This window comes from Dama dama, chromosome 30 (genome assembly GCF_033118175.1).
Source record: "Dama dama isolate Ldn47 chromosome 30, ASM3311817v1, whole genome shotgun sequence".
NCBI lineage: Eukaryota > Metazoa > Chordata > Mammalia > Artiodactyla > Cervidae > Dama > Dama dama.
In genome coordinates, this window is record NC_083710.1 from 33,080,764 (window position 1) to 33,096,243 (window position 15,480).

Here is a 15,480-nt window from a genome sequence, read left to right on the forward strand (position 1 = left end):
TCATCAAGGTATAAAGGTTTAAATACATTTTCTATTTCTTAAGAAATAGACTTGCTTAAAAAATATGATTCTAGAAATTTCTCCGCTTCATTTAAACTGTCTAATTTGTTGGCATAATTTTGGTAGGGTATATAATGATGCCCCTTTTTCCCTTCTGAGTTTGGCAACTTACATCCTGTCTTATGCAATGCAGGAGACTCGGGATGGATCCCTGGGTGAGGAAGATCCGTTGGAGAAGGGAATGGCTACCCACTCCTGTATTTTTGCCTGGGAAAGCCCATGGACAAGGAAGCCTGGCAGCCTGCAGTCCTCAGGGTCACAAAAGAGTTGGGTACAACTTAGCAACTAACCAACAAATAACAGCAAAAACAAAACAACTGGTTTTCTGTTGGTCAAGCTAGTTAAAGGTTTATCAGATTAGAACTAATTTTTGGTTTAACTGATTTTCTGTTTCCTATTTCATTATTTGTGCTCTGATCTTTAATATTTCTTTCATTCCACACAGTTCAGATTTGATTTTATATTATTCTGCTCTCAATGTAGAAACTTAGACTATTAATTTAATATCTTTGTTCCTTTCTAACACCGCAGAGAGCCGGACATGACTGAGCTAAGCACAACACAGCACAACATGTTTAAAACTATAAATTTCCTACTAACACTACATCCTGTGAAAGTGAAAGTGTCAGTCGTTCAGCCACGTCTGACTCTCTGTGAGCCTGTGGACTGTAGCCCCGCAGCCTCCTGCCACAGGATTCTCCAGGCAAGAGTGCTGGCGTGGGTTGCCGTGTGCTTCTCCAGAGACTCTTCCCGACCGAGGGAGCAAACCCAGGTCTCCTGCACCGCAGGGGGATTCTGTACTGTCTGAGCCACCGGGGGAGACCAGGACAGCACAGCATATTCAAAACTATAAAATTTCCTACTGATCACTCTATAGCTGACCTCAAATTTTTGGATATGTTGTGTTCTCATTTTCATTCCATTCAAGGTATTTTCTAATTTTCCTTATGATTTCTTTTTTCAACCCAAAGGTTATTTTAAAGCATGTTGTTTAATTTACAAATATTGGGGGAATTTCCCCATTTTCTGTTGATTCTAATTTCATTCCATTGTTCTTGGGGGTATACTGTGTATGTTTTCAATCCTTTTAAATATACTGGGCAAAACAGTATGTCTTAGCTTATGGTCTATCCTAGAGAATATTCCATATACATTTGAAAAAGAATGTTTATTCTGTTGTCAGATGAAATGTTCTTTATGTGACAAGTCAAGTAGCTAACACTCATGTATTTCTCCTTTCAATTCCATTTGTTTTGTATAATGTGAAGATCTGTTAGCTGTATACATGTGTTATAATTGTTTGTTTTTTCTCTTGACCTTTTGTCATGACCTTTTGTCATGACCTTTTGTCATGAAATGTCCCACTTTCTGTCTAGTAATATTTCTGTTCTTAAAATGTATTGTTTTTAATATTACTATAGCCACTCAAGCTCTCTTGTGATCAACTGGCTGCACAGTATACTTTTTTTAGTCTTTTATACCATTTTTTAAATTGAAATACAGTTAATTTACATCATTGTGTTAGTTTCAGGTATACTGCAGTGATTCCCTTTGTTCCAGTGCTTGTGGAAAGATGTGTGTATATACACATACAGGTATTTATGTTCACATTTTTCTTAATTTTATATACAGGTGTATATATACACACAGGCGTGTATGTACACACAGTCTTTCCAGTATACTTAATCATTTGCTTATATATTCCAGGTAGCACCTGGTGTCATTTTCTCTCAGCCCAAAGGATTTTCTTTAGCTTCTTTTAAGGGAAGGGAAAAAGTTCTTCTCACTTTTTGTTTATCTGGTAATGTCTTTATCCCACTTTCATTTTGGAAGGATAGTTTTACTAATACAGAATTGTTGGTTAAGTTTCTTCCTTTTCTTTCTGCCTTCAGCTCTCTATTATTTCTAATGAAACATCAGCCAATAACATTTTAATTTCGATTTTTGTTAGGTTTTTTTATTAAGGTTTTCACTTTGTCATTGTTTTTCAATGACTGAACTATAACATGTTTGTGTGTAATCTTTTCTTATTATTCTGTAAGGGCCTTGTTGAGTTTCTCAGATCAACAGATGGTTTCTCATTACAACATTTGAGAAAATTCTGTTTCTTAAAAAGAAAAAACAAAACTGTCCCATTTTTTTCTCCCTTCTCTTTTTAAAAAGAACTTCCATTAAATATATGTTGGTATACTTTATGTTTTACCACTTTGAGGACATGTTCATTTTTCTTTAGTCTCGTTTCTGTTCTTTGGATTAGGTAATTTCTATTCATCTGCCTTCAGATTTACTGACTGTTTCTTTTGCATCTCCAATCTACTGTTAAGTTCATTTAGATAATTTCTCATTTCATTTGTTGGGTTTTACAACTATAGAGTTTTCATCTGGTTCTTTATCAAAGTTTCTATCTTTCTATTAAGATTTGCTATTCGTTGAGTTACTGTAATATTTTCCTTTAATTCTTTTAGTTTTTTGTTTTTGTTTTTTTTTTAAATAATTAGGGGCTTTGAAGCCTTTGTCTGTCAAATCTAATATCTGGTCCCATTCAGAGTCCATTTCTGTTGACTACATTTCTCCCTGAATATGTTTCTTTGTAACTTTCACTATAATTGGTTGGAAACTGGCTATTTTAAATAATGTGTTATAGCAACTCACAAATTTGTTCACTTTTACTACTCTTTATAAAAAGACTAACTTACTTGAACTTACACCATAGACTCCTTCTCCCTGGAGCTGCATGGCTGCTTTTTTCCTGAAGCTTTAATTCTCATTTATTAGCATGATTTTCTGAAAGTCACTCCTATGCCTGAGCAACCTAATCTAATCAACTATATTAGATTATAATATAGTCAGAGATTGGACTCAGACATCTCAAGTCCATAAAGCTTCAGTCTACGTGTGGATTGCAAAGGACGTTCAGAACTTCAGTGGATTTTCAGACATGCCTTGGCTTTTACTTTCTCCCAGGTTCATCCATCCCATGTGCATGCACAGAGCTTCCCAGGGGGCCAGAGCATTGTGGCTGGCGTATCTAGCCCTGCCTTGTTTAGTCACTCAGTCGTGTCCGACTCTTTGTGATCCCAAGGACTATACAGCCTGCCAGACCCCCCTGTCCATGGGATTTCCCCAGACAGGAAAATTGGAGTAGGTTGCTATTTTTTCCTCAAGTGGATCTTCCCACCCCAGGGATGGAACCCACATCTCCTGCATTGCAGGCGGATTCTTTACCAATGAACCACCAGGGAAGCCATCTAGCCCGACTATGCTCTTATTTCCAGGGGATTAGATATTAAACTTCTGACAAATAATTTCTTCACCATAATTGAAACTACACTCTCAGGCCAGTGAAGATGGGGTTTTTTCTTGTTTGTTTCCTACCCAAGTTTGACAATTCTAGCTGGCATACCTGTGGGTTTTCATCTCTTTCCCAATCAAGCTCACCCCCTCTGACCACAACCTTGTTTGTTTTTATTCCAACCTGGCCCATACTGGTCAAACTACTGCTCTCTCCAACCAAGCTGGGATGGAAATCAGGAAGGATTGGGGGTTTCAGCCAGAAAGGCCTCAGACTCTGTTGCTCTTACCCCGAACTATAGTAGTTTTTCAGGATTTCACACTTCTCAGTGCTTTCTGGTTGACTTCCAGAGTCCTGAAATGGTTATTTTGACAATTTTCTGCACAAGATTCACTGGCCATGCCATACCCATTCAGTTCAGTTCAGTTCAGTCACTCAGTCGTGTCTGACTCTTTGTAACCCCATGAATTCCAGCATGCCAGGCCTCCCTGTCCATCACCAACTCCCGGAGTTTACTCAGACTCATGTCCATCAAGTTGGTGATGCCATCCAGCCATCTCATCCTCTGTTGTCCCCTTCTCCTCCTGCCCCCAATCCCTCCAAGCATCAGGGTTTTCCCCAGTGAGTCAATTCTTCGCATGAGGTGGCCAAAGTATTGGAGTTTCAGCTTCAGCATCAGTCCTTCCAATGAACACCCAGGACTGATCTCCTTCAGGATGGACTGGTTGGATCTCCTTGCAGTCCAAGGGACTCTCAAGAGTCTTCTCCAACACCACAGTCAAAAGCATCAATTCTTCTCAGCTTTCTTCACAGTCCAACTGTCACATCCATACATGACCACTGGAAAAACCATAGCCTTGACTAGACAGACCTTTGTTGGCAAAGTAATGTCTCTGCTTTTTAATATGCTATCTAGGTTAGTCATAACTTTTCCTTCCAAGGAGTAAGCGTCTTCTAATTTCATGGCTGCAGTCACCATCTGCAGTCACTTTGGAGCCCCAAAAAATAAAGTCTCTGTTTCCACTGTTTCCCAGTCCATTTGCCATGAAGTGATGGGACCAGATGCCATGATCTTAAGTTTTCTGGATGTTGAGCTTTAAGCAAACTTTTTCGCTCTCCTCTTTCACTTTCATCAAGAGGCTTTTTAGTTCCTCTTCACTTTCTGCCATAAGGGTGGTGCCATCTGCATATCTGAGGTTATTGATATTTCTCCCAGCAATCTTGATTCCAGCTTGTGCTTCTTCCAGCCCAGCGTTTCTCATGATGTATTCTGCATATAAATTAAATAAGCAGGGTGACAATATACAGCCTTGACATACTCCTTTTCCTATTTGGAACCAGTCTGTTGTTCCATGTCGTTCTAACTGTTGCTTCCTGTCCTGCATACAGGTTTCTCAAGAGGCAGGTCAGGTGGTCTGGTATTCCCATCTCTTGAAGAATTTTCCAGAGTTTACTGTGATCCACACAGTCAAAGGCTTTGACATAGTCCATAAAGCAGAAATAGATGTTTTTCTGGAATTCTCTTGCTTTTTCGATGATCCAGCGGATGTTGGCAATTTGATCTCTGGTTCCTCTGCCTTTTCTAAAACCAGCTTGAACATCTGGAAGTTCATGGTTCACGTATTGCTGAAGCCTGGCTTGGAGAATTTTGAGCATTACTTTACTAGTGTGTAAGATGAGTCCAATTGTGTGGTAGTTTGAGCATTCTTTGGGATTGCCTTTCTTTGGGATTGGAATGAAAACGGACCTTTTCCAGTCCTGTGGCCACTGCTGAGTTCTCCAAATTTGCTGGCATATTGAGTGCAGCACTTTCACAGCATCTTCTTTCAGCATCATCTTTATATGCCATACTCATTAGTGGCATATAATTTTGGAAGCACAGAAAAACCACATGCTCTAGACACTTTGTTTTTAACAGAGAGCTATACTAGACATTCCTTGACATCTGTTCTGAACCTGTGATTTCACAATAACCTTCCCTGACTCAAAAGAGAAGGAATGGGGCCCAGGCAACTTTGAATTGAAGCTTGTTTCCACACACCCACTCTAGCTCACCAAGAATCCTAGATTTTTTCTCTTTCTCAATATGAACAGATATACTCTCTGGTGTGAAAGTATTAGTCACTCAGTCATGTCCAACTCTTTCTAGTGTTCAAACATTACAAATGGAAAGTAATGTCCAAATCAGAGCAAACGCTCTTAAAATAGGCTTAAGAATTGGAAGATAAAGCAGTGTCTTTTGGGGAGGATGGGTTTTGAGCACACTTTATGACTTTGGGAAGGTTTAAAATTTATTATGTGAATTAGCAAAATCAAGAGTTTTAAAGTATGGGAAACAACACTTTTTAAATTACTTTCAAAGGACTTTTACTTACTGATTATTTTCCTTCTTTCTTTTCTCCTTACCCCTTCATTTACTAATGAATTCTTCCCTAAAGAAGCTGCTGTAAAAAACTAAGACTATGATGTGTGCTATGAGTGCTCAGTCGTGTCCAACTCTTTGCAGCCCCTTGGACTATAGTCCAGCAGTCTCCTCTGGCCATGGGATTTCTCCAGGTAAGAATACTGGAGTGGGTTCCCATGCCCTCCTCCAGGGGATCTTCCCGACCCAGGGATCGAACCTGCAACTCTTGCATCGGGTTCTTTACCACTGAGCCACCTGGGAAGCCCCAAGACTGTGATATTACCAGTGATAAATTATTTCCCTTACACACCAACAGTTTTCATCGTCCTTCCTTTCTGTGAGTGAAACATTATAAGATAGAACAAGAGAGAGGGGTCAGAGAGGATAACCTGCTTTTCTAAGTCCTCAGAACAGCACGTATAGGCTCAAGTTTTTTAAAATGGCAAAGTACCTTCTGACTTATACCAAGGAGGTGGCTTCTCAGACATTTCTTATTGTAAAGTTCTTTTTTTTTCTTAATCCTTCCTTGCAGTCCTCAAGAATGCAAAAAATGGATTCTGCCTTTCTTGGTAACTTAAGTATTCTCTGTGCCTCGTTCAAGTTTTCCTGCAGTGTTATTTCTGTCATGCCCAAGTCTCTATATGGCTACTGGTTATTGAATAAAGCATGAAGACTATATTTTCAATGTAAGGGAGGACACTTAAAATACATGTGCATTTAAATACTTCCAATTTCAAAAAGCCCTGAACGTCTCAACAATGGGTGTGAACTATGGTTATTTTTAAAATTTTACATAAAATGTAAAAATAATGTAATAGGATTTCCTTCTTACCCCACATTGCAGGATGGTGACCTTATTAGCACCAACCACCCCTTGTGAACCTCATCTCTTCTATAACCTCTTCTATAACCTCATCTCTTCTATACCCCCCAGAATATATGCTTATTGAGATACTATACTGAAATTTAATTAGTTTAAGAGCAACCAAAGGGGAGAAAGCCCAATAAAAAGGCAGCCAATGCTATAAAGACTGAGGCCAGTGGAGAACTGCAAATACTGGGTGGTAAGCAGGACAATATTGGGTCAGTCCTGATATTTCTAAATAGCATCTGATAGTTTCTAAATGCCATCAATTTTTATTTTATTGTATACAAAGGGGGTGGGGGGAAGGAACAGCTTTTACCTGGTCCCACATGCAAGGATGCAGGTCAAATACCATTTCATTTTGCATATGTTTCTGCATTCTGTTTTCATGCTGTACAGGTCTAGTTAAGATGTCCCCGCCAGAGGCTGTCTACACAGTTCTTAAGACTGTTTCCAGAAGAATACATGAAGAGAAAAAAGTAGGATCTTCAAGTGAGAAGAAAATCCCCATCTCCTGCTCTGAAGTAGGACTAAAACCCTTTTTCTCACCTGATGGAAGAGAGGGCTGTGTGTCACGGGGATTCCTAATCCACTGAAGCACATCCCCAGGACCATGTCATCTGGAGCATCGTTGCTATAGCAGCGACATTTGCTGGCGAGAAGTCTCCTGATGGCCTCTCTGCTGAAGACCATTCTGGGGGAAACCAGAGCAGACAGAGAAGGCAGTTAGGTCCTTGCAACTGGTAATCTAAATGAGGAAGCAGAGTTGAGAGCCATGTTTCTCATAAAGATGATAACATCAGTAGTGTTTCATAAAAATCACTTTTAAGATATGTAATAAGTAATTGTATTTCTTCATATATATCTTATACACAAATAAATAGGCAGTATTCTTTTTCTAGTATGTCACTGGAAAATTAGAAGAGTTCATAAGTTCACACATGCTTAATGAGATCAGTAATAAAATCTGCCAACACTCCCCCAGCAGGCAGACGGACCCATATACACAAGGTACCTAAGTCATACAGATGATAACTGACAATGAGATCAAATCTAACTGAAAAACATGCATGTTCCACGTGATTCCTGCTCACAGAAGACTCCTTAAGGTGATTTTGAGAAGGGTGGTGGGAGAAAGAGACTGATTTGCCTCCACTGGTGCTAAAACGCTGCTTGACCTGGTACGCCAGGTACATCCTAGTGGAACTCACACGGTTCCAGCCTTTCTGCGCTCTACCCAGCACTGCAGCAAGCTATAAACTTTGCAGCGCCCTCCAGACTCCCTGGCCAGCCACGTCCCGGCTCCACCCTGACAACAAGGGCACATCCCTGGAGGAGGCCGTCTGCTCCTGGCTCGGTGGTCTCTGTACAGAGGCAGGTGTTGGGGGTGTGGGAGCCATGGGCTCCAGGAGCGCTGGCAAGGCTGGCAGAGCTTTAGGGACGGTTCATGAGCAGCAGTGGGAGCCAGTCCTGGGTCCGCCCGGGTGCTGCGTTGTTAACTTGACAGCAGCAGTGGCCGCAGCAACCTGTACCAACGGGCTCCCGAATCCAGCACCTTCCACCCCTCCAGCCTCGGGAACAACAGCACTTCCTGTAGTTACTGAGCTCTGGGTAAAGCCACCCGCTCCCTCTTAGTCCTCTGGCCCTTGTACCAAGTTGCTGCAATAAATTCTCTTCTTTTTAAATACAGATCTGTTTCTGGTTTCCCTTCTGGTCCTAGAATAGTACTAGATGTTTTTGTATCATGAATAACCAAAGAGCTGACAGGACTAAGATGATTCACAAATTCACTCCCAATAAGCAAAGACTTGACTGACGGCAAAACTATCTATGTATCCATATATTCCCATCGTCAAATAGAGGGTCTCATGGTAAGTCCTCAATAAAGGTCTGATGATCCAACAAGTGAGAACAAAGCCTCTTTTGCAAAGCTCTTCCTGAGGAGGGGGGAAGAGGATGGAGCCCTTGAGCACAGTCCCTGATGCAAACACATCCGTTCCCGCTCAGCTGGGCTCAGTTCAGAACTGTGTAACTAGTCAGTGATACCAGTGACCACGGCCGGTGAAGCAGCAACATGGAAGACACTCCCTGCCTTTGCTGAGATGTCAGAAGACTGGATGGAATATGACAAGAGGAAAAAGAAGCTCTTTATTTAGGGTGATACAAGGAAATACAGCTGAACAACAAGAAAAACGGTGCTATGAACTATACAAAAGGGAACTGCAAGTTTGAAAACTCACCATGTGAAACAGATCACCAGCCCAGGTGGGATGCATGAGACAAGTGCTCGGGCCTGGTGCACTGGGAAGACCCAGAGGAATCAGGTGGAGAGGGAGGTGGGAGGGGGGATCGGGATGGGGAATACATGTAACTCTATGGCTGATTCATGTCAATGTATGACAAAACCCACTGAAATGTTATAAAGTAATAAGCCTCCAACTAATAAAAAATAGAAAGAAAAAAAAAAAAAGAAAACTCACCATGAACTGCCTCTCTTAAAAACTGAGCATTCATCAGTGACTCAAAATGGCCTAAAGACTTAAACATAAGACATGATACCATAAAATTAGAAAAAAGCATAGGTAAAACCTTCTCCAACATAATTGGTACAATGATTTTTCTTAGGTCAGCCTCCCAAGATGATAGAAATAAAATAAACAAATGGGACCTAACCAAACTTACAAGCTTTTGTACAGCAAAGGAAGTCATAAAAGAAAGACAACCTATGGAACAGGTGAAAATATGTGCAAATGATGCGACAAGGGCTTCCAAAATACACAAATAGCTCATACAGCTCAAGAGAAAAACAACCCAATCAAACACTGGGCAGAAGACCTCAATAGACATTTCTCCAAAGAAGACAAACAGATAGCCAGTAAGCATAGGAAAAGATGTTCAACATCGCTAATTATTAGAGAAATGTGAATCTAAAACTACAATAAGGCACTACCTCACACTGGTCAGAATGGCCATCATTAAAAAGTCTACAAATAACAAATGTTGGAGAGGGTGTGGAGAAAAGGGAACCCTCCTACACTGTAGGTAGGACTGTAAGTTGATGCAGTCAGTATGGAAAATAGCATAAAGGTTCTTCAGAAAACTAAAACTAGAATTACAATATGATCCAACAATCCCACTCAGACAAAACTATAATTCAAAAGAGACATGCACCCATGTATTCACAGCACCATTCACAACAGCCAAGACATGGAAACTAAAATGTCTAACAGATGAATGGATAAAAATGATGTGACACACACACACACACAATGGACTACTACTCAGTCATTAAAAACAAAACAATGCCACTTGGAGCAACACGGATGCCACTAGAGATTATCATACTGAGTGAAGCTGTCAGAAAGAAAGACAAATACCACGCAACAGCACTTTTATGTGAAACCTAAAATACGGCACAAATGAATCTATCCACAAAACAGAAACAGACTCATAGAAAAGAGACTTGGGGTTGCCAAGGGGGAGAAAGAGGGATGGAGTGGGAGTTTAGAGTTATAGATGCAGGTGTTAGTCACTCAGTCTTGTCCGACTCTTTGCGACCCCATGAACTGCAGCCCACCAGGCTCCTCTGTCCGTGGAATTCTCCAGACAAGAATACTGGAGTGTGTTGCCATTTCTTTCTCCTTGTAGATGCAAGCTATTGCATTTAGAATGGATAAACTACAAGGTCCTACTGAATAGCACAGGAACTATACCCAATCTCCTGGGATAAACCATACTGGAAAAGGACACTTAAAAAGAATGTCTATATGTGTATAACTGAGTCACTTTGTTGTACAGCAGAAATTAGCACAACACTGTGTAAATCATCAGTTAAAAAACTAAAAGTAAAAAATGTTAATTATAAAGGCTATAAGACTAATAATATGACTTCCTTTAATATACAGTAATTTTAAAAATAAGTAAAACTAAAATAGGAGGCAGGGACTTGCCCAAGGGCATACCTGCAAATCAAGACACCTGCAGAAGACCAAGTGTGTCAGAAACAAGCCAGACCTGTCCTGCACTCTGAGCATATGAACAGGGCATGGTGGCCTCTCTGGGCAACAGTGCCAAGGCCTCCTCCCAAGGAGGAGCCAAAACACCAATGACATCCTGACCACAGCTTCATACCCAAACATATGTAAGTAAGCATTTTTTAAGAAAACAGTTATTGAACTAATTACCCAAACTTTCAAGAAGTAAGCAACGAAGTGGAAAACAGACAACTGGATTCTAATAGTGCAGAGGTCTCATTTTCCACACATATATCCGGAGTGTGGAGTCCACACGCCTGGGTTATCCCTGTTAACTGGAGCTAAAGAGAGTGATTTAAAGCAATGGTTTTCAAAAACTTACTTGACTCTAAACCACAATGAGAAAACAAGAAACACAGTCCATATGTAACCATTTATGTTGTATACATGTGTAAACTGAAAAATACACATAACATATGCTACATAATTTATCTATTTTATTCTGTTCGGTTCTATATTTTTAAATGTTGTTTGTAATCCATTAACTGGTTCTTAAAAGCCACTGATTGATCCTGACTTGCTGTTTAGGAAAAAAGCATGTTGGTTCTTAAACTAGATCATCAGAAAAGTCCCTTGTAACATCAGAGAAATTATTATGTCTGCAGCTTTTATCAAAGGCAGAAATGAGATAATCTCATGAAGAATGTTTCTGCGTCTTTGTCAAGTGCTACTATGAAGAGAACATTACACTGCTTCATGTTAGTCATATAAAGATCAGTACCAGTGTTCATGCATCTGCTTCTTCACTTGTCCCCTGGACCCTGTAAAACTGCATCTCCACGATAGGAAGTGAGGATGGAATGAGAAATGAGATGCAGGTGCCGCCTTCAAATAATTCATAATTTGGGTAGAAAACAGGAAAGTAAATAGGCAATTAAATGATAATGGTCAACATAATGTGCTTCATGTATATGAAGAAGGTATCAAACCCAGATTCAGGAGCCAGACTAGCTTAGGGCCTGAGAGTGATATATGGTCCACAGGAAGCAGAAGGATTAGCCAGGTGACACCAGGGGCAGGGCTGGGGGAGGGAGGGAGTGGGGAACTGTGCTACGAAGAGATCAGCAGACGCCGTATGTGAGGGAAGGGTTAAAAGACAGTGCCTCTGAGGAACTGAAAGAGGTTCAGCACGAATTCTCTCAGGATGAGGGTGCAGATAAACAAGGCTAAGATGATAAAACAGCATCTGCCAAGACAGAGGCAGACCTGGTAGCTCCAGTGAGGAAACTGGACTTTATCCCAATGGAAATGAGGGGCTGTACAAGGGCGCGAAAGACTTCCATCCCCCTGGTCCCGCAAAGAAAAATCCAAATAAGATACAAATCACACTAACCTAAGGACCTGCTGAAGAGATGAGTGAGTGGAAGCCTAGATGAGCCGGGAAGAGCCTTGCCCTGGCTAGAAGGTCTGGGGGTGGGAAGGCAGGAGGAAAGACAGGCTAGAGACGTAGCCCCAAGGCCGGGTCTCGAGCACCTGGGAGGGCTGGGGGTTAGGCCAATGAGAGGTGGTTAAAAGTGAGGCCCGATCCAGGTCAATATGAGTCTGGTTGAAATCTGAGTGATCATCTTCTAGTCAGATGCCTGCAGTAGGAGAGAGTTCAGACTAACAGCAATGGGAAGGCAGCGCAGCCTCTGAGCAGGGAGCCAGAGGACCAGAGTCCCTGACAACAGCACAGCGGGGAGGAGGACGAGGGCGGGGGTGGGGGGCGGACCAGGAGGCTATGGCTGCCCCTTCTGGCATCAAAGCATTAACACATTCCTGCTGCAAAATGTATCAACCCAAGTACGAAGCACAGTTGTTCAGTCGCTCAGTTGTGTCCTACTCCTTGCAACCCCATGGACTGTAGCATGCCAGGCTTCTCTGTCCTTCACTACCCTTTACAAAAGGGGAAACTCTGGCTTAATGGATACCAGCCCCTCACCCAGGATACTAATGCATTACCATAAGACTGCAAAGAGCTGGAACCTTCTTAAATGATGACGAGTTCAAATCAACACTCCTCAGCTTGATGCTTTAGTGTCTTCTCCAAGGCCCCTGGACCCCTACTTCCTACTGCTAATGGCCTCAGGTAGATCAACAAAAAGGCCTGGTTATCACTAGGAAAGGCCACCTCCACAACCATGGTGCAGTCACCACTAACCAGGCCAGACCAAAACAGGAACCCCTGGAAGACCACCCTGTGGTCGTAGGCCCGGTTCTAACTGAGGGGATTGTAAAGTAAGAACACAAAGTCCGAAGGTTCAGAAGTCTACAGTCCAGTGACTGTTGCCCATCACATAGTGGATACACAACAAAACCTGCTGAATACATGTAATCACTACAGTGCATAACAAGATTCTCCCTGAACACCCTGCGGCAAATACTATAGAAACAACAGAACAGACTAACTGCCTGATTGATTCACCTACACAAATTAAATCAAAATCTCTCCCCATAAGATTAGGCAGAAGCTTACTTAAAAGCACTGATTCTTAACTATATTTAAAACCCATAAATCCCACACAAATATCACATAATTGCTTAAATCTAAACTTCTGTAACTACTCTTTTCCCCAAATACAATCAATAAGCACTGGATAATGAAGAAATCTAATGAATTATTTTCTGAAATGAAAATCTATATCCAAAATTTTTTTCATTCAAACAGATGATCAAAACTAACTGGCTGCCTAGAAGCAATCACCACTACAGGCACATTTCTACCAAGTTCCCTGACATTCATACATATATATATATATACACATTATATATACAGACATATATTTATTCTCTTCAAGGAATAAAATGTTCTCTACTGTGGGTCCTTTTTACTGTTCATGATCCTGTCATAATAACAGCTCCCCCCATTTACAGGGCACTTAGGGATCAGCCTAGAGCCCATGGTCACAGACCCACCCCTGCGTCCTGGAAACAGAAGTGCAATTTGCAGAAAGTCAAGCTCATAGTTACCCTCCTCCTCCCGTGACGTAGCTGTAGCCGCCGGTGCCCAGCCCGTAGCCATAACGCTCTCCCAGAAACACGGGTTCACGGGCGTCGTAGCAGCTCAGCAGGTGCCGGAGCCTGGAGATGCTAAGATTCCCAAGGGAACAGAAGCGACAGTTCCTTAATTCAAACGTGTCTGCAGAATACATATTTTACGGTTCTTACACCCCACTGGTTATACTCTGCAATACTCTCTGTCAGTCACAGAGATGAAATTCAGGAGGCTTACAGAAGAAAGATTTTTTTAAAAAAAAGAAAAAAAAAGTTGACATGCACTGTACATCACTGGAAACAGGAGAGAAACTCAGGAACAAGGGCCTCCTCCCCAGCTTTCACAAGCCCCGACTGACAGTGGCCGCCTTGTGTGGATGGGCAGAGTGGCCGGTCGAGGAAGGAGGGGTGGCCTGCTCCCCACTGAGTGAACTCATCAGTGTACCTTCCAGACCTACCTGGTATTTCTTACAATACTTGATGGCTAAAAAAGGAACCTGTAAAGTACAGGTTCTTGGCAGGCAGATGAAGGCAAGGTGGGAAGGGAATTTGGGCAGCAAAGCTTTCCAGGGGGCCTTCAGGTTGTGGCACACCAATGCACTGTACTTGGGCCCTCCTCCAGGGAGGCTTCCCTAATCCGTGGCTTTGTGTGTCTGTCTGTTTACACCTCCGGCTCCTAGGCCTCCTTGCCGTGTGTCAACAGTGACAGCTTCCACAGGGCTGCTCAGAAAAATGCATTTATTTATCATTCACTTTATTCTGTTTCATCTCCTTTAATAGTTCTTCAGTTTTTTTTAATTTTTCATGACACTGGTATTTTTTAAAAACAAATGCCCACCCCCCTTTTTAATAGACTGGGCCTCGTCTTGGGTTTGGCTGATGTTTCCTCGTAACAGAGGCAAGCTTACGCATTCTCAGTGCAGGGATAAAGAAGGCATGCTGTCTGGCCTGCGGTGTCCGCCTGTCCCCCACCAGGAGTGTCTATTTTGATCACACGGTGCTGCCCCAGGTCTCCCCTGGACACTTGCTGTTTTCCCTTTGCTGTTTCTCAGAGTCTCCAGCAGACACTTTAACACTAGCAAGTATCCTGGTCCTCATCAAAACTTATCCCTAGTTTGGCATCTGTCAGTGATTCTTGCCTGAATCGGTCTTTACTCTGATGGTGTCAGAGAGATGACTTTTCCAACTCCATCAACCAGGCAGAATTCCTCGCTCCCTGCTAGCCAGAACCTGCCCCCTGTGGGATGAACTGTGTCCCACGCACAATATTCATATGCTGAAGCCTTAACCCACCTCGTGACTGTATTTGGAGGTGGGGCTGAGAGAGTCAATTCCTAGGCAGGTTGATAAAAAGTCCGGAGTCCTCAAGGAAGAGAAAGGGGTCTGGGGCTCTCGAAGTGGAGACAGGAGTCTGGAATCATCAAGGAGGAGGAAAGGACAAACATCTTTTTTCTTTCCTCTACATTCCTTAGTCTCAGTCACATAAAACGTTTCCTTTAAGCCCAGAACTGATGATTACACAACAAACAACTCAGTTTAAACTCTGTACTAAGGATTATATAACAACAATGCATCCTGCTTGAGGACAGATTCTCCTTTCTGAAAACCTTCTGGCTAATCCTGTTATCTTAAAATGTAAATTATGGGAATGGGTCTAGTAAGATGTTTAAAACCTTGAGACATTCTTTCGCTTTATTGTAATAACTAATTTAAAAAGCATGTAACTCCTTTGCTTAGACTATCAAGGGGGGGGGCGCTCTCCATCCCCTTTCCGATGTCTATGTCGGAAGCTTTCTCTGTCCCCTTTTATACTTTAATAAAACTCAGCTGCACAAAAGCTCCTGAGTGATCA

The 15,480-nt window shown here is 41.9% G+C and overlaps 1 protein-coding gene across 1 annotated transcript in view; it reads right to left on the reverse strand.

Annotated features, from left to right (window-relative positions):
• Positions 1 to 15,480, reverse strand: part of B3GLCT (beta 3-glucosyltransferase) — a 118,224-nt gene that overhangs the window by 3,619 nt on the left and 99,125 nt on the right. Inside the window, exons 14-15 of the mRNA XM_061133322.1 lie at positions 13,605 to 13,724; positions 7,171 to 7,315 (exon numbers count right to left, since the gene is read on the reverse strand). Coding sequence (XP_060989305.1) covers positions 7,171 to 7,315; positions 13,605 to 13,724 — 265 coding nt within the window. The remainder of the gene's footprint in view (positions 1 to 7,170; positions 7,316 to 13,604; positions 13,725 to 15,480) is intronic.